General features: G+C 30.4%; 1 protein-coding gene across 1 annotated transcript in view; it reads left to right on the forward strand.

Moving 5' to 3' along the window:
- Positions 1 to 1,607: 1,607 nt before the first annotated feature.
- The window catches only part of LOC118203108 (putative RNA-binding protein EEED8.10), a 92,834-nt gene continuing 69,874 nt past the window's right edge, over positions 1,608 to 24,567 (forward strand). The window contains exons 1-2 of the mRNA XM_085812796.1: positions 1,608 to 1,809; positions 14,124 to 14,609. Coding sequence (XP_085668922.1) covers positions 14,172 to 14,609 — 438 coding nt within the window. The 5' untranslated portion in view covers positions 1,608 to 1,809; positions 14,124 to 14,171. The remainder of the gene's footprint in view (positions 1,810 to 14,123; positions 14,610 to 24,567) is intronic.

The raw sequence follows: 24,567 nt of genomic DNA on the forward strand, positions 1-24,567 counted from the left end.
TGTCTAACCTTAAATTTAGACGAACAAATTCTTATGATACAGCATGCAGATGAAAAGTTAAGAGAATTGTTAACAATTTTGAAGAAAGACCAAAGTGAAAGAACCAAAGAAGAAAATCAAAATGTGGAGAATTATATTTTGAAAAGGAACAAACTGTGCCGTATTGTGAAGAATGGAGAAAAGAAGTTATTATACGTCGTACCTAAAAGCATGAGAAAAAGCATAGTTGTGAAGTTTCATGACCTTATGGGACATTTTGCTGTTGAAAGGACTGTATCAAAAATCAAAGAACTCTACTGGTTTCCTGCTATGATAAGTTTCCTGCTATGATAAGTAAGAGATATGTTCGTCGACATATATTAATTTGTTTCTAATGCCTCATCAAAATGTTCCAAGTTGAAAAAGACAGGGTCTTCTGCGTCCTATTCCCTGAGGTCGCAGATCTTTTGCAACAATACACATTGATCATCTTGGACCTTTCATCACAAGTTCTTAAAGAAACAAGGAATTGTTAGTCATCATTGATAATATGACCAGATTCGTTCGATTGTATGCTGTGAATAACATATCTTCGAAATCATCTACTGATTTCATTGCTGAGTTTCATAGGAGAATTTGGATTACCAGATCATATAATATCAGATCGAGGTTCTTGTTTCACTTCAAAGGAATTTCAAAACTTTGGCAAGGAAAAGGTAATTCTTCATAGATTAATTCTTCATACAATCAATAAAACTATTGGAAAAACATCATTTGAAATACTTCATGGATATATACCACAATTTCAAGTAGGAGAAGTTTGGAAGGAACCGGAAAAACTACAAAAAGAAGCCAGAAAAAATTGTTAGAGAGCAAGAGAAAATGAAAACTTATTATGACAAGAAGAAATCGGGATCTCTGTCATTTGAACAAGGGGAAATAGTAGTAGTCAAAAGGAATTATAAATCTATAGAAGTATCAACCAAAACTGAACCTAACTGAACTATAATACATTTGTGAGAGATAATTCGTTGCATTAAATGCTAACACTACCGCACAGCACACAAAAGTAGATTTATAATTAAAAAACTCTTGCGCAGAACATTATAAACCTAACATTTCAACTCTTAAAATATAATTTAAGTTTTCTTTAAATACGAAGCTTTGGGATACTTGTAACTTGTTTTTAAGAAAAGGCGTAACCAATATTAAAGTCATAAAAAGGCGTGTCCAAGCATAAGAGAAGTAAACACAGCATCGACTGATGCAGCCTATTCTGCGATTTAGCCGATACTTTTTTTGGATAAGTTGTGTAACATTTGATTCATGATTTAATTCAAACTTAGTCTATTTTATGCGGTTTAATTTTTTTTAATCTATAAAATAATTTACTACAGCAGAACTGGAGTCTCTCTTTTCTTTCTTCCTTTGTTTTTAGGTGCTTTGTAATTTTAGGTTGACTGGGACTTATTTAAGTTCGTTAAATACCGAAACGATATTGAAGTATTCTTATTTTATTATTATTCTCACCGGGGTGAACATTTATTTATAGTTCTGCTAAAGTAACTTTCATAAAATTATTAAAAAATTGTAAAATCGAAATGATTGGAGTAGCAGTAGAACAACTTAACAACGAATTGTCCGCTGTTGGATGGAAGAAGTGTAGTGTAAATTGTTCTTGTTGTTGTTAAATTTTAAATTTATATTGAATTGTTGGTTGTTACAATGATTTCAGTGTTTAAAAAATAAGTGCTTAAATGTACCGTATACTTCAAATCTGAAACTGTAATGAAATCACATATATTAGTCTCCATTAGCAAAAGTGAAAAGGTGTTATGATTTGTTTACATTCATATTTACGTGTTTTTCCCCCTCTCATTTTGCAAATATTTTCATTATAATCAATTTTCATAATCAGTATATTCGTCATGATACACTGTGCTATACACATATGCTAATATGTTGGATGTAATTTAGTATAAAATTCCATAGTATGAAAAATCATTAATTTTTTTCTATGCTCTACAAATTCAAGATCAGTATAAGTGCTGATAAAGGGAATTGAAATATAATATAATACACATCGTTGTATTGATTAAAATATTGGTATTTTTAAACATTTAAATTTTTAAAGAATTAATTAAATTTGCATACACTGCGTTTCTTATTGCTACTGACGAAGTGGTATCATTTAACAATAATAAAAAAATTAAATGTGATTAGTATTAAAGATGAGAAGCTGACTAGTATTTATTAAAACTATTATTATATTACGAAAAAAATCTTGCTTACCCTAATTACTAATCAATTACAGACGTGAAAATCGATAGAAAGTTTACAACTGGGTGCCCCGTGTTTATTGGCGATTCTTTTTTTGACGCCAGGAAGGCACAATTTCAAGATGGACGCTACACAAAACAAAATAAGAAGTCAAAGAATCTCACAAACTGTGTGTCCATGTGCACAGCGATCTTTTTTCACTTAAAAAAACATCCCAGAATTGCACAAACTAGGCATTGCGCACTGCCTTAAATTTGTCCATGTACACATCAATCTATTTTCATTTAAAAAAAATCAGGAAGCTAAAACAAAGTTAAAACTATCATGGTAACCAAAAATGAAATTTCTTCGCCAAAATTTTAAAAAAAAAATTGTCGCTAATCGAAGGAGCACCAAATTCTACACTAGAGCAATAGAGGTAGCCATTAAATGTGTTTAGCTGCTCGGGAAACATATTATACTTTTATGTTATGGGCAAGTTACTGATTAATTTCTACCAAGCGCTCGCAGTTAAATATGTTGACTAACTTAGAAACACTACGTTTTCAAAATTTGTAATATGTATTACTATTTCAAAATATGTATGTACGTGCTAAACTTAATACTTTTCCATTATGTGTCTGCCATACATTCTGGTATGTGTGGGTGTGCATAATGGAAAATTAGCATGGAAGTATACACACACACATATAACACAGGCATGCACACACATGCCAAAATGTGTGGCAGGTGCATAAGAGAAAATTATATCCCAGACTCTAAACAAATGCGCTAATTACATATTAAACTTGAGGAAATCCTTGTGTTATTTTTAAATAGAAATACAAAAACTTTGAATATGTATATGAATATCTTTTTAATTACATGAACAGAGTTACAAGGTGATTTGCTTGTAGAATGTTTGCCATCATATGTACTTTATTATTATTGGCTCTGAATTCAGAAATGTGTGTATGTACATATGTATGTGTGTGTGCACATATGTACATATATGCATATGTACACTGCATACATGATGTACATATATGCATATGTACACTGCATGTATAAATAAATAAATAAAATGGGACAGTTCTATATCTCCCGTTTTACTGAGCCAATTGACAAAATTCAACTTGCGTTTTTCATGTATCCAAATCGCAACTTAGGATATGTATTAACTCTATATATAGCGTTCTTCTAATATAGGTATTTTGGCACAAAATCAAGCTTTTTCTTAAATGACATGACAATTTTTTTTTCCATATTTCAAGTCTATGACTCAAATAATGCCAAATTTTATTAAACTTAACTCTAGTCCTTCTAGAATTCAAAATGTAGGCTTAATCCAAATATAATTCGCACATATGTTATAATTTATTTTTTATAAATTTTTCGAAGCAATTTTTGTAATGTAACCTATAAGATTTTTACCATTGTCTTAAAGTAGATGTATTTCTTAACACACTTGCAAGAAATTAATAGTTTTTTATTCAAAATTTTCTGCAATATACATTAATTTACATGTTGAAGTGTTTTGAAATTTGGCATCTTTTTTTTTTTTTTTTTGAGTGATGATAATGATAAATGTGTTCTAACACGCTTTGTTAAAATTCTTCGAAAATATGAGATATGACTTTTTCCTGCTTGTCTACAATGAAAAAAAGAAAAGGAAAATAGGTTGCTATAAATTAAAAAGTTTGCCAGGTAAATTATTGTTGGCGAAACCTGAAAAAATACGCCAAGATAAATTTTTGAATTTTTCCGTAATTTTGCACTAAATTTGACAAAATTTAATATTTAGACATAATTTGAATCATAGAATCAAAATATGGAAAAAAATTGGCATATAATTTCAGAAAAAGTCTGATTTTGTGTCAAAATACCTGTGTTAGAATGATGTTATATATAAATTTAATATATATCCTAAGTTGTGCTTTTGAGACCTGAAAAACACAATTTGAATTTTGCCAATTGGCCCAGTAGAACGGGAGATATAGAACTGTCGCGTTTTTTTGTTAACAGTGTGCATGCATATACAGTCAATATTCGTTAATCCGGACTCGTCGGGACTTCAGCATTTCCGGATTATCGATTTTTTGGATTATAGATCATCAGTTTAAATCTGGTTAGATGGCATGAAAAATTATAAAATTAAAAATATGAAACCGTAATTTATGAAATAAAGAACAATTATGATCTAAAGGGTATCAAAATTTACAAAAAAAAAAAAAAAAAGCTTAATATTTATTTGCTTACTTTATTAAACATTTCTTTCAATGTAAGTTGTTTAAGTTGCTTCGTTTTCTGTGATAATACTTTCTCTTTAATTCTATAAACAGACATAATTTCTGCTGTTCAAGGCCTATAATTGCTCTGTCGAGAATACCGACTAATTTGTCAATCGAAATGTTTTCATTTTCAATAACTTCTGTGTCACTTTCTTCACTATTGGAAGCGAATTACAATGACGAGGAATATGATATCATATCAAAGATGGAGTACATCGAGATGAAATACTACATTTATTAAGGAATTATAAGCCAAATAAAATAAAACATCTGCCCTGAAGATAAGGATAGTGCTGACAGATCAACTTCCAATTCATTGCGCGCTGTGGCATACCCCCCCCTGCCGCAGAGCAGCGTGAAATTGATAAACAAATTTCGGAATGGTTAGAGAAATAAAGGATATGCCTTTATCCATTTTTTGCAGCAATTCCACTTTTTGTTTGATAGACATCGAAACATACTTTGTTGATCCTTTGGCAGCTCCAGCATCAGAAATTCTATTTGACATAATTGTTCAAGCTTACTTTTATAAAATTGCTCTTAACAGTCTGCAAAAAATAATAAACCGAATCCTATTCGAAGATTAAGGAACAACGCAATCTGCAACATTAACTGAAATAGATAATTAGATAATTTTAGCTTATACCGTCCATTATACATTAAATGTGCATGCGTAAACGTATTATGCGCATGCGCAGCCGTAAAGGTCTTATGCGCATGCGTCAATGTGACGCATGCACAGAAAGTTTGTAGCTTTGAGGTCCGAATTAACGACTTTTGACTGTATACGGATATTTCTGAATCCGATCCCAATAACAGAAAAGTACCCTTTCATACAAGCTATGAAAGATAAATTCTGTCTAAATATTTCATTTTTTGCATAATAAAATACCTAGTGTAGAATTGTATCTACTTTCTGAACATTTCGCAGATAACTATTAAAATGATTTTTATATTTAACAAAAAGTATGCTGAAAATTGTCATCTTTAGGGGAATTTCTACTTCAGTAATCCTATACAAATTATTCTGCAGGTAAAATATATGCAAATATAATTTATCATTCAAATTATCATGCTGTAAAAAAATTCTGCTTTATATTAAATTAGTCTGCCACTTCTTTGTATAATCAACTGTATTTATACTTAAAGTCGCCGTCAGTTACTCATATAATATCTACATATCAGTCTCGCAAATTTAATTTTTAGATTATTTATTCCATCATACTTTATGTGTTCTACTAATGATTCTTTGTCTATTATTTCACACTTGCATTACTTATTTGCTTACTTTCTAACAAATTTTTCTACCATTGATTATTTGCTTACTTTCTAACAAAAACCTGATATCTATTCTACTGCAGATTCTTTGCTTACTATTCCAACTTGCCTTACTTACTTTACTGTGTTTTTTCTGTGCTTACTTACTAATGAAAAACGATTTTCTTCCATACCATTAGTGCAGCAGTTTTCAAATATCAGTGATATGTGTAACTTGTATACAAGCCAGTTTCCCTTGGAAAGTCCTTCATGAAGTCATCCCTTCCCTTAGGCAGATAGCCCTCAAGGCTTTGCTGTAATCACATAAACCAAACCAATCAAATACCAGTTTCAGTCAGATCTGCTTGAACGAAGTATGCATTTTACATAATTTCATTTGCATCATACTCTGGATTCTATTCTGTGTATGTGAGCCAGTTCCCTCCTGAAAGTCCTCCACGAAGGCATTCCTCATCTTAGGCAGATAGTCCATGAGTCCTTTGTCATCATCAAATAAACCAAACCAAATCAACCTGGATTCTATTCTTTCTTCTGTAAATTTTCTGTTGTCACACAATTAAAAATGCAACTTTCTTGGATTCCATTTCGGAGTGCAAGTGAACAACATAATTATAAACTGATATTTTAAAAGATCTTTTAGTTTTCTTTTGTTAGTTTATAAAAATGAAAAAACAATATCAAGATTCATTTTCACTGGAATAAGTAATTATCCACACATTATAGAGCAGAAGATGTGGGCCGAGCACCAGAATTTCACCAAATTGTCTCACAGATATAGTTCCATTGTACTAAATGTATAATAACTCCATGCAAGTTTTAATGAAGCACATCCTAGGGATGCGACATATCTGTCTTCCTCTACCACCACAGTAGAGAAAGCTTGGGCTCCATATGGTAGCACGATGTTAATCACTATGGCAATCAGGACATCATATAATTCACACAGTAAATCACTAGTAAATTGCAGGGAAAATGATTTTAAATTATTTTTCCTAGCAATGTGGTTAGCAAGAGTGCTTTGTTAGCTGATTTATAAAAAAAAAATTCTGAAGTTTCAAATGCAGAAAGGCTGTCAAAAATGGTAAATAAATTAAGTGTAAAAATATAAAAGTTAATAAAGAAATTAAGTTAATAATTAATAGGGAAATAATATCAGAATTTACCATATGTGGAACTCCAAATTTTTAATTATGATTTCACTTGAAAGTTGAGAAATGAAAGAATCAGGTTGTGATAGATTTTGGCTGAATTTAAGCCTTGACTACAGCCATAACATTTAAGAAAGACCAAAGCTGTTTGTTGTTAATTTAACTTGATCATTTATTTTGTCTAACATGAAAACTAACTACATGTACTCTCAATAAAAATGGATCCACTTATCTAGCTGTTTTGAAGTTTATTAAAGACAAGCTTTTTACTATAAATTGGAATTGTTGAAAAACTGCATATGTTTTTTAGTATGACATTTTGAAACAATTATACATTACAAAGTCCGAGATGTGGACGTCCAATATCCGGAATGATATAACATCTGGACCTCAAAGCCACCAATAACTTTTTTGTTATTATATAATATGCTTTAAGCATACACATTTGATTCCCTGTCCCATACATAATAAAACATGTGGCAAGTCTCGATTCATAATTTCAGTAAAAATAGCTTGAAGAACCAATCATTGTTGAAAAAATTTTATATGACCAAGAATTTGGCTCTAATCCGTGTCTATTTGGTATTTACTTCAAATCAAAACATTCTACATAGATACATCGTTGATTTTACACCTACTAATATTTTATATCCGCCCAGATGGTATAGTGGTTAGGGGAGCCTGACTGTGATACCGAAGGGCCTGGGTTCGAATCCTGGAGAAGGCATGGTTATAACTGTCCGTCCCTTCACAACCAAAATGTTTTGTCATTTCATGTTTAAAATGCCCAAATTTCAATATACAGCACCAACAAAAGTTTCTATTAAGCTCCTGAAGCCGGGCTTCTGGAGCGCCAAAGAATTATTGCGTTGTACAGTTGCAGATTCCAGACGATACCCGAATAGTCCTAGTAAACTGGCCGGATCCGCTCTCACCTGTCACCTGACCGTCCCTTCATAGGAGGCAATGGTGGCCCACCTGTTAGGTGCCTCCATAATAAAGAGATCACCACATCTGGCCTTAGTGTACATTAATGGACTCTGTTACAACTGTAACTGTTCACAATCTGCCATTGGACCAAAAAAAAAAAAAAAAAAAAAAAAAAAAGTGTCCCTGAAGCCTATCTGGAGAATCATTATTTATTACGTTTTGCTTTCCTAATGGCATGTTTATCAATAGAACTTGTGTAATATAGCGATGCCTAAACAATTTTTTTATGTTAGTAATTGAATAATAAAGTATGGGAACCTTTTGTGTTGACATTACGCTTGGCGATGATTATAGATTTAAGTTAAATGCACTAAGAAATGTTGACAAGGAAAAATTTAACAAAAATTTCTTTCCATATGCTAAAAATAAATTTTCTTAATGATACCCATAGGCCAAAAGATTTCATTACTGCTATTTGAATTAAGAATAACTAATTTGTTATTATTCACATAAACCCAGAACCAGCGCCAGAGCTTGTATGGCGGCAGAATTTAGGGAAAACGAAGGGAGGGGCTTGGTAATAGAATTTGGGACCTACAGAGACTGCACCAGGCAGTAAAATATTTAGCGCTGGCCCTCAATAAGCATAAGTATATGGGGGAATTTATTTATTCAGGACTCAGCCTTAAGCATCTGCAAGAAATACACATAAGTATAATAAATAACTAATACAATTCAGGCTTAATTGTCTCAGAGCGCGATAGAAGCAAGATAAAATTTAGCCGAACAACTTTTCTTTATTTGCCAATCTCATAATACGGTAATAAATTATTGATGATATAGAAGATTTTCATTGTGATGATAATGCTCCTCGGTCATCAATCTGTTAATGAATGGCAAAATGTAACTGAACAAGAAATTATGTCTATCTAGAGAATTAAAGAGTAACTATTATCACGAAAAATGAAGCAACTTAAACATCTTACGTTGAAAGAAATGTTTAATAAAGTAAACAAATAAATACTAAGCCTTTTTTTTTTTTTTTTTTTGTAATTTTAAAGCATTTATGGTTTTGATCATAAATGTGTCATTTCATAAATCATGATTTTATATTTTTAATTTTATAATTTCTAGATGTCATCTTATTAGATTTAAACTGATGATCTAATATCCGGAAAAATCCAGAATTGTGCAAGTTCTAACGAGTCTGGATCTCGGACTTTGAACTGTATTAGAAAAAAATTACTTTGCTTTTTAAATTTAGAGAGAAAAAGAAAGCTCTTGTAAAATATATTTAAGTAGGCATTTTATGAAACAGTTAATTATTGTTCATCCATTTTTGTAATTCAGGTATTCTTTTTCAGTGACAACAACAGTAGTACTTTTATGATCAAAATGTTTATAAGGCTCTTGTCAATATATAGTAAAAATTTACTGCCCTTCCCAACAGCATGGCGATATCACTGTGACACTGCAAACATATTATACTCTGATGATCTCTGTGCCACAGTGACTTAAGGTTGCCGGGACTAGAACTCTAGACCTTTCGAATATGCGTCAAACTATGCTTCCAATTACATCACAAAGGCATGCTGAAAGGAGCGAGAAAATGCCCCTTAATTTGAGAATTAGATGAAAGAAAAACTGTATTAATACTAAATATATACGATGATTATCTATTTGAAGGTTTTATTGTATAACAAAATGTTTTGTTTTTAATAAAAAGCTTTTGTAAATCTTTTACTATAGTCTTAGTTTTGAAATTAATGATTTGTTGCTTAATCTGTAATATTGAGCAAAGAGTTATGGGTACAAAAACAGGGCTCTGGAAATGAAATTACTGAAAATTTATATTTAGTTATATGAATCATGTATTCTCGCATACCGTTTTTTCTCCATACACAAATAACAATTTTTTGTGATTTTTAAACTATGAATTTAAAATAACTTTCTTACACTGCAGATCTTCAGTATATTTAAATCATTGCATTAAGTAAAAATATCATGTAATATGTTTCGTTAGCTAATGAATATGAATCACTTGTTTTAAATGTTTCAGCATTTCCTAAATGTATTTTGCTGCTCTGTTAACAGTAAAATTTTAATTTAATACTGTTTAATATACAAAAGCATAAAAAATTTGCATGAACTAATAATTCCAGTTCATAAAACAATTATTGTTACTAAAGCTGGGTTATGGAAAATTAAGAACTGTTATAATTTAATTGCTCATACATAAACTGAATGAAACTTTGACCATAAATTCCATATTTTAATCAACATGTATGGAAAGTAAACATTTATGTACTGACATGAATGATAGCAGTAATAATTAATATATTATTGAGAATGCAATGCATTAACCTTCCAGCACGTGCGTATGCACAAAATTTATGACAAATTCAGTTAATGCACATTTTTCGCATATCGAATGTCATTTCTATTCCTCCTTTCTACCCTTCTCCACATCATGTAATGTGCCAACAGGAACTCATTTGACTTTTTTTGTTTTTTAACTGGGCTTTTGTGCTACGTGGGAGCTTTTGCATAAAAGTTACAACACGTGCGTTGCTGTGTTTTAAAATTCGGAAAATATTTTTTTTCTCAAATGTTTTGTAATTTTGTGTTATTAATTGCCGTATATTATTTTAATTTGAATACATTTGGCTCTGTAAATTTTATATCGGTTTTCATGGCAAAAAAATATGTGCAACCAGCTGATTTTGCTCGGATTCTTCAAGAATTATCTGATGAAGACAAGGAAACCTTTGGATGGGAGAACAATAGCGATTTTCATTCCTTATTTTCTTTTATTTCTATTTTTTAGAAATAAATAAAAACATTAAAGTTAGTTTAAAATATGTTTTTGTAGCCAGTAAGAAGTAAATTTCCTTGCAGAAGTAAGTAAAGATAAACTTACTTTTTCTCCTACCAAGGTGTTTTCCTTTTTTATTGTTTATACTTATCTCTGATAAATATTAAAATTAGCTTCAATTTTAAAATATTATTATTAAATACTAAATTTAAAATTTTCTATAATGAAATACGTCACTCACTAACATAAGAACTTAAAAATAATTTACTTATATTTGAATATGATATCATTTGTATTTTGCAATAATAAGACTAATATTTTATTAACAAATTTATTATCAATATTCACTCATTTCTGTCGTTTTTCGTCCCCAAAAAGGTAAAATAACGGATGTCATAAAACATACGACGCGCACGTGCTCATGTAAAATTGCTAAGCGCGTATGCTGGAAGGTTAAGAGTGAAATGATTAGTGTCAAGAAAAATATCAGAAATGCATGAGATTTGTAGGAGTGCGATAAAATCAAGTAAGATTGTCTACTATTCAAATACAGAATGAAATTGGAGCCATTTTTTAACTTGCATTTGGAATTATTTTTATATAATTTTACAGAGCAAAGATGAGGATTCAGAAAATATGTTTTGAAGTGAAAGTAAGGTAACATGAGATGCACACATTCTTGTTAATAATATGAAAACAGAGAAGAGTTCCAGTTACCCGAAATAAGATATCGAAAGTTCTAGTTATGTGGATTATTTACTATTTCTATTTTTTTTAATTAATTTCGTCTTTTATATGATTTAAATTTTTTGCTGTGATTTAATTAATATGAAGATAGCAACAGAATGCATTATTTTACAGTGCATACTTTTAGAAAGTTGTTAATTTAATTTTAGATGAATTTGTACAACACAGAGTTGTACCGATTTTGGACGAGTCAAGCACTTGTCAGTAATAAAAACATAATTTCATTTATTTATCTTAGTTCAAATGGAACTTGGCTGTATTTATGAAAGTAAAAGTAATTCCATTACTTAATTTTCTCGGGGGAAAAAGAAAGACATATTTTATATTGTTTTATGGGCAACAAATTATTTCATTCTCAACTACATAAATTTATAACTTTTGTTAAAATAAAAAATTAAAAAAGAGAAAGAAAATATAAAACTCCTTCTATTACATTTAAAGAAATATTTATTTGTCCTACAGTAAAAGGCAGCACAATTATCCGGACCAACCAACTCTCTAGGAATTGTCTTTATGCTATAAACAAATTTGCAATAGAAATTTATTTGTTTGAATATGGCAAAGAACATGAGGTTTGCCCCAATAAAAAGAATTCCATGAAGTTATATTTTCCCATAAGGTCAATTTTTCTCCTGCTGGGTGGTGGCAAAGACTCCAGTGGATTATTGTTTTATATTATGCAAATTTCCTGGTCTTTTTAAATATGATTGCAGAAATTTATATATTTTCATTTTCCATTTCTTCAAATGATACATCAAAACAAAACTAGATGTGATTAGGTTAAATAATTATTAAACTAGACATAATTAGAAAGTTAGATGTAATTTTTAAATTTTAAATAACAAAGTATCTTTTTTGCAAAACTGAAATACACTCATTTAAAATAAAATTATTATTTTTGATAAAGTTTATCAGAGTGGCTTTAAATATGTAGTTCAACTTGTAATAATTTTCAGTACATTTATAAAATTTTCTACAATGGGGTAAATTCAGTTACTTTATTAAATGAAGTAACCTGTACTTTTGGTACGTTGTACCTGTACCTGTTTTGCGACTAGTAAGATTTTAACTTCCTTCATGTATAGTACCGATAAGATGCAATTTCCTTATTTGCATATTTTCATCATTTAAATAATTAAAATATCTATATAAAAATTTAATACTATAATTGTATTCTTTTAATCTGTTAATTAATAAATATTTTTTCATGATTGGTTTTCTTTAAAATGTAATATAAATACAAACTAGTTTCCCTTAAAAAATTCTCCACGAAGGCCCCCTCCGCTTAGGAAGGCAGACAAATGTAGTGTGTATTGCCATATTCAAAAAACCTAATTTAAAGTAAGAAATATTTTCTCTAACTAAATCTCTTAATAAGAAAAATTGGGTTACTTTAATAACACATCTTAAATATGTTATATATAAAAATGTGACATAATTTATGGCAAAAAAGATCTAATTTAATAAACTTTAGAAATATTCTCAGAAGTTTACATAAAGGAAACACAGGAAAAAATTCAATATTTAAAGTAATAAACCATTTGTAAAATTATAATAATTAAAAATCTTATATAACTATGGAAGTATTTTTTAATTTGTAATGTGATGCAAAGTACCATACATGGAAGTAATTAATTCATTTGGGAAATTAATTGTGAAAAATAGCAGAGTACTGTGCAAAGTACTGCAATAAAATTAATTTTTCACATTACTTTTTAATATTAAAAGATATTAAATTGTATTTACCAAATAAAACTGACACCATACATTAAAATTTCTAAGCAATGATATAAAAATGAGAGTAAACTTTTGCTGATGCCATTGCTTCAGCACTCTTGCTAATAAAAATAATGGTGAATCAATTGCTATTCCACTATCTCTGTTTGTTTATAGTTTTTAAATTATGCTTTTATTATTATATATTAATTATTACTGATACCATTCACATCAATATACAATAAACAGTGATTACCTGAAAATTTAGCAGTGATGTTACCATCCATGCAAGAAAAATAAATGAATACTGAGCTAGTTTAATGAGCATAAGGGTGAAGTTAAACATTTAACCTTGCGTATTCATTTGTCAGGCTTCAGTGTTTTAAAATATTTTATAGAAATTCTTCAGAAGCAGATATAAGCATAATTCACTCCACCTTTAGCACTTGCAGAAATAGGTGTTTTGAGACAAAGATGTAGAATAAATTGTTTTATTTGAGACTTTTATAATTTTATCATATCAATGATATTTAGATTGCTGATAAAAAGTCAGCATCATTTTAATTTATCGAGTACATAATTAGCAAAATTCAACATTTTAACATTAATTTCAAATAAAAGGATATTGCCAATTTGTCTTTCAAAATTCATTGAACAATTTATATTGCTGGACAGTATTCAGTTTTATTGATTATCAGTGTTCAGTTTGATGTACAGTTTGTCTTTACTGCATCTTTCATATGACTAGTATTTCCATATTATCATCTTCCCTTTATTAGTAGTATCAATTGTGTGAAAATTATTTTTTATAGTAACTATTTGCATTTCAGTTTTTTTTTTTTTTTTTTTTTTTTAGTATTCATATGTTTTAATTCAAATGTATATATACAGTAGTTTAAAATATTAGTTCATCTGTTTTGCTTATAATTATTTACTAAGACATGTTATGTTATTTCCTAGGTGTGTACAAAATAATGAAGACAAAATAATCAAAATTACAGTCGGAAAATGTTGGGCTTTCGTTTTAGTTATCTTTATAAACTTCATACAGAATCATTTATGGGTTTCAATGCAGTAAGCCTTCCTGGAAATCCACCAGGGGCATTTTATCGATCAAGTTTACCTGCCACTCCAGTGTCGACACCAATCAGAGAAAATGGACGGTTTTCAGAGCAAGCCCTTCGAGAGAGGCTCTGCCGGACTCCGTCACCAAGGAAGTGCAGACTGTTTGAGTCCAGGGTTTCTGAACCAGATATTGGGTTCAATGTATTTAATTCTGGGCTTCAGCTGTCCTCCCCTGATGATGAAATTGACGAAGAAGCACCAGCATGTTTTTCAACTGCTCGTCCCAGCCTTGAAAGTCGCTTAGAACGATTAGAACAAGAAAGGGAGACACCTTCAAATAGCTTAAAACGAAGAATTTTTGTTGGAAATATTCCTTTAAGGGTGATTAAATTTCAAAGACTTAAATTTACATTTAATGTGTTTTTTAAAAATGATGTTTTTAAAATCCTGATTTCAAAGTGCCATTCATATAGTTTGTTATTAAAGTTCATAGTATGTATACGAGATGAATTTTTCTTCTGTGTTAGGACTTGTAATGCATTGCAATGAATGTTATTCACAAAATTGCTGATATTCTCATAATCTTATCATCATCAGTTTTTCAAGAATGATTTTGTTATATTTGTGAATATGTGTTTTTACAGATGAATGTGGTCATACTATTATCATTCATTATAGCTTTTAAATGCAAAGTGATCATAATTTTTGTAACATACATCTAGGTGTTAGTCATAAACTGTAATAGACAGTGAAACTTTGGTTTATGAATTTAATTCGTTCACCATCTGAAGTATATATAAATTGAAACAATTTTTCCCGTAGAAACTAATGTAAGATGAATTAAACCATTCCCAGATCCCAAGCGATTACTTAGGGAAAGAGTATTTTGATGCAAGTTCATAATGCAAAACCAATGACATTCATAAAATATAACACTTGCACTATGTTAATATATATGTAATATTTAACGCAGAACTAAAAATAAAAGGTAGAAAAACTTGAATAAAATTTTACTTTATGAAGAAAGTTTACGAAAAAAGTTGACAAGGAGATACTCAGATAACTGGCACTTGGCGAGGTTCCTTAAATCGTGTTTGCCAGCTTGGGCGATAGGCGCCAAACAGTGGGAAGAGTGCTTATGTTGCTAGCTTAGCTAACTTAAGATAGGGACATTTTCTTTCTATATGTATACATTGCATTGGGTGGGATGACTTTGCAGATAAATCTTTGTGCTGATGATCACATAACTTTGTCAGCAGATGTTTTGAATTCGCTGTTTAATTATGCTGGGGCTTGACTCCAAGATGAATTGCCAATGTGCAACAGTTTTACCCTTAGGTCGCTGAAAAACACCTTTTACCATAAAAGCAGTTTTTTAACCCATCATAATCAAATTTATATTCAACTATAATTATTACAATTAAATACACCTGTAATTAGAATAAGATAATTTTATTTTTATACAAGAAAGTTACAAAATATGGGCTAATCTTTATTATATGGTACCCCTTGTTTTTATCTGAAAAAATTGCCAAGCGGTATTGGTTGTTCATGAAATCTGGAAGGCTGCCGCTCTTTTTTGTAACATAACCCTTTCGTATGGACCTAAGTTTTTGGTTCTTACTATTCTTTTCAGTTGCTGTGTTTTCTTGCATGTGCATAGTATGGTCTTTGAATTTGAACTTGCTATTATTTTGCTGTGGGTACCATCATTTGAGTATGTCTGAGGTGAGTAAGAGAATGAATAACAGTGGATGAGCCGAAACGATAAATTAAATTAAAAAATTTATTTAGTATTTTAATTATAGACTTAAATAAATTAATTACAATTCTAATCAGAATAAAATGATTTTATTTTTATAGAATAAAATATACTGTTTTTCTAACTTATAGCTTGTATTGAGATAATTTCTAATTAGAATGAAATTTTTAAAAAATCTTCTACGTAATATTTAAATAAATGGGAGTCTGGCCATAACAAACAGGAATTAATTTCTAAATAAATTCATTGTACTTTTAATAATAGGAATATATATATATTTTTTCTTTTTAATTTATGAAATCTAATTTGTTAAATATATCATTTGTTTAACCTAACCAAATGCCTTTTTCTAATTATGTCCATGTATAAATAGGATTAGGATTATTTAGAATATGAAAAGCACTCCCGGGCTATTTGATTAAGGAGAGGGAAGCCCGTTAGCCGAGGCTTGACTCCAAGATGAATTACCAATGTGCACAATTTTACCCTTAGGTCGCTGAAAAACACCCTTTACCATAAAAGCAGTTTTTTAACCCATCATAATTAAATTTATATTCAAATATAATTAATGCAATAAAAATTTAAAATGCAATAAGATGATAATCAGATTTTAAAATGCTAATAAAGTAGTATTAAATGTTAAACAAACATTATTCTGCTATTTTTCTATATCAAGCATATTTCACTGATTTCTTTATATAGAGGATTTTGTGGACTAAATATATATATATCAGTGAAAAATCGAAACTGTTAGCCAAAACATGAACAAAAGTTTATTAGAAAAAAGAATAAAAGTTAATTAAATTTGTATCTTCAAATCTTTGAATAAGATTTATATTTTAAGATTTTGCTGACATATCACTCCTGTTCATGTTTAATAGGCACTAGGCATGCTAGGAAGGTGGGAGAAATACCTTATAGGGTCAAGGTACTATTGCCTATCTAAGATTAAATTGTGCTATTAGCAGTTTATTGTGGCATTTGAAAGTCTTAAATTTATTATAACAATATACTTTACTGATTTCCGTGAACTTGTTTAATCATTTGAGTCTCTAGCAGTGTTAGTTTTTGTTTGATGTTAATATGTTATTTATGACTTTCTAGTTGATGTAAATATGTTATTCATGACTTTTCATATTTTGAAAATCACAGGATATGCACTATAAGCTCTTAAATGTTAACATATTATTTATGACTTGTCATATTTTGAAAATCAGAGGATAAGCACTATAAGCTCTTAAATAGAGCAAAGTTCCCTATTCTGATTAGTCCTTGTAACATTATGACTTAAGGAACATAGTAAATAAGAGGTTTAATGCCAAGGCCATGTAGTAAGCAACACTGCCTTTTTCATATCCATGTAAAATTGTGTTGATGTGTTATTAAGGTTCTGGAACTTTTTGAATAAACTGATATATGAGTTAAAATATGATTTATATAAAATTTTAAATAACAATTTAACTTAGTAAAATAAAAATAACATGCCACATAATAATTCTTAGAGAATTCAAACAGTAAGAATTAGCAATAATTTTTATAAATATGTAGTAGTAGTTTCAAAGGTTTGATTGAAAAAGGTTTAATTGCTTTCTTCTCCAGTTGCAAAGTGAACGAATGACGAAAGATGAGCCTGTGCTTGTGTGATATCAATGAAAACAATAGACTAGAAAATTTGTGAAATTTCCATCAAAAAAGGGAAAACACGTATATTGGCGCTATTAATTAATAAAAAATTAAATCAATTAAGAATTTATTTATTTATTTATTTATTTATTTATTTTTTTTTCCCATGAATAGATGAAAAAAGCTGAGGGAAAATTTTATTAGAATTTGGACAATTAACCAGGCTTGAAAGATTTTTATAAATGTGAAACACTTTCAGAAAATCTAGTTCATGAACAGAAGATGTTTTCTGAATAATTTTAGCTGTGAAAAAACTGGAAAATATGATTTTTTGATAAATAGTGTTGGAATTTTTATGTTTCCCCCCCCTAACATATGCTTCATACTGAAGTTTTAAGACACTCTTAGTTTGACTGATGTATATTAAGCCACAATGGTATATACTCCAGGAACTTCTATCCAGAATGGGATCTTAATGTATAGAATTGGGAATTTCACTGATAGAAGAAAAAAAAAAAAAAAAAAAAAAAAAAAGACTCAAAAGTTAAACTTTTGTAAAATGCATGCTGTTCAATATATGCAAAGCGAGGAATGGCTACAAAATTCTTATAATCACCTAAAACGAGAGATTGCTTGTGTTGAAAGGAGAATTTTTTAACTGCTTAGTCCATAATACTGAGTGAAAAGCCTCTGTCAATAGCAAATGTTTTTGAGTTATATAATTCTTAATCAAGATCCGACTTGGAGTGCTCGGAAAATGAAATAATGAAAGGAAGCATAATTTCTGTTAAGTTGAATGACAGAATTTGATGTATGCTGATAGGCAAACAGATGAAGGTTTATGGTATAATGTAGTACTAACATTAGATTAATTTTCATATGACCAATATGTCAAGAAATTGAAGGGAGTTTGATGTGTCAACTTCGAAAGTGAAATGAATAGCTGGATCAAAGGAATTCGTTATTGAAAGACTTTATTTAAATTTTTATTACTGTCAGACATAGTAAAGGTACCATCAGCATAACATAATCAAACAAGGAAGTTTAACATTTAAAATAATATGGCTTCATAATAATGCACATGTATATATCAGCAAGAATAAAACTGGGAGGGCTTTTTATGGCTAAGCTCTCAGTCTGATGATAATACTTATTTTTAAACAAAATTTGTTTCAAATGAAGTTGAGTAAAGAAAATTAACTCCTCAGTTATGCTGTATAAAAAATGAAATTCTGTAAATCTAGTTTTTGAGCATACATAGTACTGGAACATTGGGAATAATGACTTAACATCGAAAGAAAACAAAATGAAATTTCCAGGAGAAATATTTTGTAATATATTCATAAATTCTTGAATTTTTATTTTGTTATATATTTATAAATCCCTAAATTTTTATTTTGTAAGTGTTATCAACTACCAAAGCTGAAAATTTAGTAACTAAATATTTAGCTAATAAGAAGTAGTGCCTGAATTCGACACAGTGGGTCAGAATGAGATACCACTTTTATGAATTTTGGGAAGAGCATATAGTCTATCATAATTTGCAACAAATGGGAAAAGCAGTTTTTGTGAGTTGGAAGGATTTATAAAGACTTAATCACAGCTTTTATTTTTGTGAGGTCTGAAGGTGGAGGATATTTTGGGATCAAATAACACAAGTCTTGTTTAAGAGTTTAATGATACCTTTGGGGTAAGTTGTTTTGTCCATTGTCGTCCATTTGTCGTCTTTTGAAATGACAGTGTTTGGGTTGGAATGAATTTCGCATAACATAGCTTTCTCTCTCAGATTTAGGTTAGGGTTTAAAGATTTATTCTTATATTTCACATTATGGGCAATAAGATGTATAATCGTTTTTTTCTGTGTTTCTGAAACTTCCACTGAAAGCTTTTTCAAGGGAGTTAAAAATCTTTGAAATTGAAGATTTTGAGGATTGTGGGAAGTTAAAATTGTATTTGAAAATCTCTTTTTGTTCCTCTGATAAATCAATGTTTACAAGATTTTTTAAAACTTAATTTGGAAGACTGTGGAAGAAGGTTTCAGAATTTAAGTTTAATGGCAATCTCAGTTCTGGACTAGGACTTATGCTCAATGACAGAGAATTTTGGACATGAATTTTCCAATTCCATATGAAGCTTGTATAGCTCAAATGCAATCTTGGATAATTGTCACCATGTGCTTCTTATGGTGGACCAAAGCAAGGTCAGTTTGCAATTTACGAGAATTTTTTAAACATGATTAGAAGGATTTTAATTGCATTTCATTTTAATAAAATTGCTGATTAATTCATTCAAAGTTTCAGAATTAGTGCTGTAAATTTATAAAAATTACTGCTTATTCTTTGAGTTTGAACTCTAATAACACTTTAGCTATTAATAAAGTATATCACCATATCATGAATATTAGAAGCACATAATGAATGCATTTATGACTATAATTTTATATTATCTTAAAATTACATATGTAACATATCAGCCAGTTTGGTCTTTTATTATTATTATTATTATTACTATTCTCTGTTGTAAATCCTACCGTTTATGAGTTCACACTGAATGCTTGAAAATGAATGATCTTGTGATGCAGTAATTCTAAGATCTTATATTTTATTTTAATATTATCTGTAGCAGTCTTGTATTCTAAATAGTACAGTAATATTCATTTGTTGATAAAACATATTTTAGTGTGTTCCATACTGTTTGTCAATATATATGGATGAATGACTAATATGCAGATCTATTTCTGGGTGTATAATGAACCAGAATAAGGAGGGAGGCTCTTCTATATTTCCAGTTTTAGTGCATGATCAACAGTAGAATTTTAAATTGCATTTTTTACATCTTTACAAGTGCAACTTGGAACAGGGTGTTTGTTTTTAAACTGACAGTACTCAGAGCCATCTGTATCTTAATCTATCAGCTGGAATGTCACAAAATTTGGTAGGGGGATTAATGACAATATGGGAAAAAAGATTCCATACAAAAAATTTAGTTCCGAAAATTGCTGGTAGGGTAAAATATGGTGCTGTTCTAGTCTACACAGTTGAGAACTAGAGAAATCTATAAAAAAAGAAAAAAATTCAATGCAACAGCATTTTAATGCTTCAAATGCACTGCCTCAAAGGGGTCAGGGTATTTCAGTGCACCATAGCATTTTATTCAATAAAAGCACTTTCTTGGCAAATTTATAACCTTTTAAAGCGTGGCACCTTCCTCATGGGTCACATATTGCATCCTGTACACAACCTTTTCAATAGCCATCCCTAGCATATCACAAGGAATGCTCAGCAAGTCCATGATATATTGCCCCTTAAGGTCATCAAGGCTGGGATCCCACCAAGATAGACCTTAAACTTGAAACAGTTCACAAGGAAGAAGTCACGTGCTGTTCAATCTGGGGACTGAGGTGATTATGCACGGGGGGAAAAGTGACTTAAATCCTTTCGTCTGTAAAGTGATGGCACAACAGCTGCTGTACCAATAGGTTACTAATAATGCATGGTTTATTGCAGGGATTCTTAGCCTTTTTTTTTTTTTTTTTTTTCTTTTTTTAAACCTTAGAGCACCTTCTAGAATATCAGTGGGGTGTCAGGAGCATTTATTCTTTCACGGTAAATTTATAGGTTGATATAGTTAATAATATATGCATTATACAAGAAATATTATTTAAAAAATATAATTTTATGATATAAAAATTATTCATGGCATTCTTAGGTAAAATAAATAATTACTAAATAGTGCAGATAAAGGTTTACAAATTCTTTGGTTTATAATTTGTTATTATAAATTTTCTTTATAAAAATGTAATTGGTAAAGTCTGTGTGATATATGGCTTTGTATTTAATTGTCTTTAATTGGCTATTGCTTCATATATGAGATGTTCATATTGAGTATGATGATGTTCCTGCTTGTAAGAAGTCATCAAGAAGTTCATCTTTAAGTGGAGATCTGCACTTTTATTTTATGATATTTATTGTTGAAAACAATTTTATTTAACATTTTTTAATTTTTAATAAATATTTGTGTCAAAATGACAAATTTACTAGGACACAAAGGCCATACCTTCGAACTTTGACTTTCAAACTGGTGGGGAAAATATGACTGCTTGTAATAAGAAATCTTAAATAGAATTGTTAGATGTTGTTATAATATGTAAAACCAAAAAGAGGTGTTCCAATTTACAAGACTAAATGGCTAAACCAGAATATCTTATGGAGCCACTTCCTTCTCTAGTTCATTTTTATGTACTAAATATTATTTATGTAAGTTATATAAATTATTCTGTGAATATATATATTTTTTTCTTTTAAAGATATTTTAAACATAAAATACATTTCACTTTTCTGCTTGTTTTATTTTTGTGATTTTAATTTATTAGGTCTTATGTAAAATGCATTCGTTGACATAAAAACTTGCACACTGAGAAGTAGTCATTGTATCATAGCGAAACTTAGTATGGAGGTATGGTTTGGCTAGATATACAAATGCAGTCAAAAGTCATTAATCCGGAATGATCTATAACCCGGACCTCAAAAGCTACAAACTTTCTGCACGTGCGTCAACGCATAATGCGTGAACGCATGCGCATAGGCATTTACACATGCGCGTAATACTTTTACACATGTGCATATGCGTGTGCATATAATATGTTTAGGCATGCGCGTTTAATGTTTAACAGACGGTATGAGCTAAGCTAAAATTATCTAATTATCAATTTCAGTTAATGTTGCAGATTACATTGTTCCTTAATCTTCTAATTGGATCCGGCTTATTACTTTTTGCAGACTGTTAGAGCAATTTTATAAAAGTAAGCTTGAACTTTCGATTATGTCAAATAGAATTTCCGATGCTGGAGCTGCCAAAGAATCTACAAAGCGAAAGTATGTTTCGATGTCCATCAAACGAAAAGTGGAATTGCTGCAAAAAATGGATAAAGGCATATCCTTTGTTTCACTAACCATTCCGAAATTTGTTTATCAATTTCACACTGCTCTGTGGGGGGGGGGATGTTGCGGCGAGCAATGAACTGGAAGTTGATCTGTCAGCACTATCCTTATCCTCAGGGCAGATGTTTTTATTTTATTCAGTTTATAATTCCTTACTAAATGTAGTGTTTCATTTCGATGTATTCCATCTTTGATATGATTTAAATCAAATTCCTCGTCATTATAAATATTACGAGTTCACATCAAATAGTTTTCTGGTTGCAATTTTCTAATTTCAACTATGCGTAATGTATGCTTTACGCATGCGTGCATTGAAAGAAATGTTTAATAAAGTAAACAAATAAATATTAAGCTTTTTTTTTTTGTAAATTTTGATACCCTTTAGATCATAATTGCTCTTTATTTCATAAATTATGGTTTCATATTTTTAATTTTATAATTTCTGCATATCACATTACCAGATTTAAATTGATGATCTATAATCCGGAATCGCTGAAATCCCGACGAGTCCGGATTAAAGACTTTTGACTGTAATTAGAAACACAGTGTGATTGCATTTGATAAATTCTTATAAAGAATGAAAGCAAAAAGACTAAAGTTTATTGCAAGTTTTGTAAATGTGAAATGAGGCCACGCAAAGCTGATTTAATGAAGCACCATGCTTCTTTACTAGAAACAAAACTCTCAACAAATCCTTCAACAGAGTAATATAAAAATTGCATATGAAAAAGTGAGCCACATAAATGAGTTTATAATGAAACTTTTTGTATTTGTTCTCATGCATCTACCTGTCCATCAACCAATTGAATAAAATTTTTAAGACAGAAATGCCATTCAATTTCATCATCTGAGACTTTACGTTTACACAAACCGTAAAGTCTCAGATGATACACTTTGTCACAGTCACAGCATTGATAGAGAAAGTCATTTTAACTGAATTGTTTGCTCAAAGAACAAGCGTGTTTGTATTAGGATACCGGAGGACATTGGACATTGTCGTGGCACATAAAAAAGCTACCCAGAGGCATTTTGCCCATCTTAATCTGTTACAGAGGGATGTTTTTTTCACTAGGGAAGTTGCTACATCACCGTGAAAGAAAATATGATCAGCTGTCACAGTTTGAGAGAAGAAGAATCATCAGGACGAAAGAAGCTGGGTGGTCAACTTAGCAAATAGCATGCTACCTAGCCTGCTCTGACTTTATTGTGAGGAGGTGTTGTGCCCAGTGGATGAGACAGAGGTTGCATATATGGTGGCCAGGCTCAGGACATCCTTGGCAGACCAATAGCTAAGAAGACCATCATATCACCTGACATGCCTACACAGTATCAACTGCATCAGTGTCCACCATTGTGACACAAGCAGCATTTTTATCACATGCTTCTGTACTTGTTCATACCATTGCAAAGAACCTGGTTGAAGGAAATTTGGTATCACTGCACTTGTTACATGTGCTGCCGATGACACCCATCCAACATTGCCTCCATTTGGAGTGGTGTTACACTCAATAGAATTGGACTGCAGCCAAATAGAACCTTGTGTCTTCTGATGAATCAAGATTCAATTTGGACAGTTTTGACAAATGTGCACATGTGTGTGGAAACCCTGTGATGAATGCCTCAGTTCTGCCATTGCTTCTCAGAAGCATGGCAGAACTGAGATGATAGCTGGTGTGATGGTATGGGGTGTTATTGCATATGACACCCAATTGCCTCTAATATGGATCCATGGTTTCATAACAGCCCATTAGTCATTCATGACATTTTTCAACAAGGTGATAGTACAGTAAAGGTGTCATAGGCATTGGCTGCACCACATTACTACCCTTCCCTGGCTTGTTTGATCCCCATATTTGTTCACCCATTGAGCATATCTGCATCTACTTGGAATAGCAAGTTGGACAGCCTAAGAATTTAAATGAATTAGAAGAAAACACACTGTAACTGTGAAATGAAATGATGCAGGATACCATATGAAGCATGTATGCTTTAATGCTTTTTTGTGTCTCATCTT

This window comes from Stegodyphus dumicola, chromosome 3 (genome assembly GCF_044657685.1).
Source record: "Stegodyphus dumicola isolate Sdum_Otavi_A_Nest chromosome 3, ASM4465768v1".
Lineage (NCBI taxonomy): Eukaryota > Metazoa > Arthropoda > Arachnida > Araneae > Eresidae > Stegodyphus > Stegodyphus dumicola.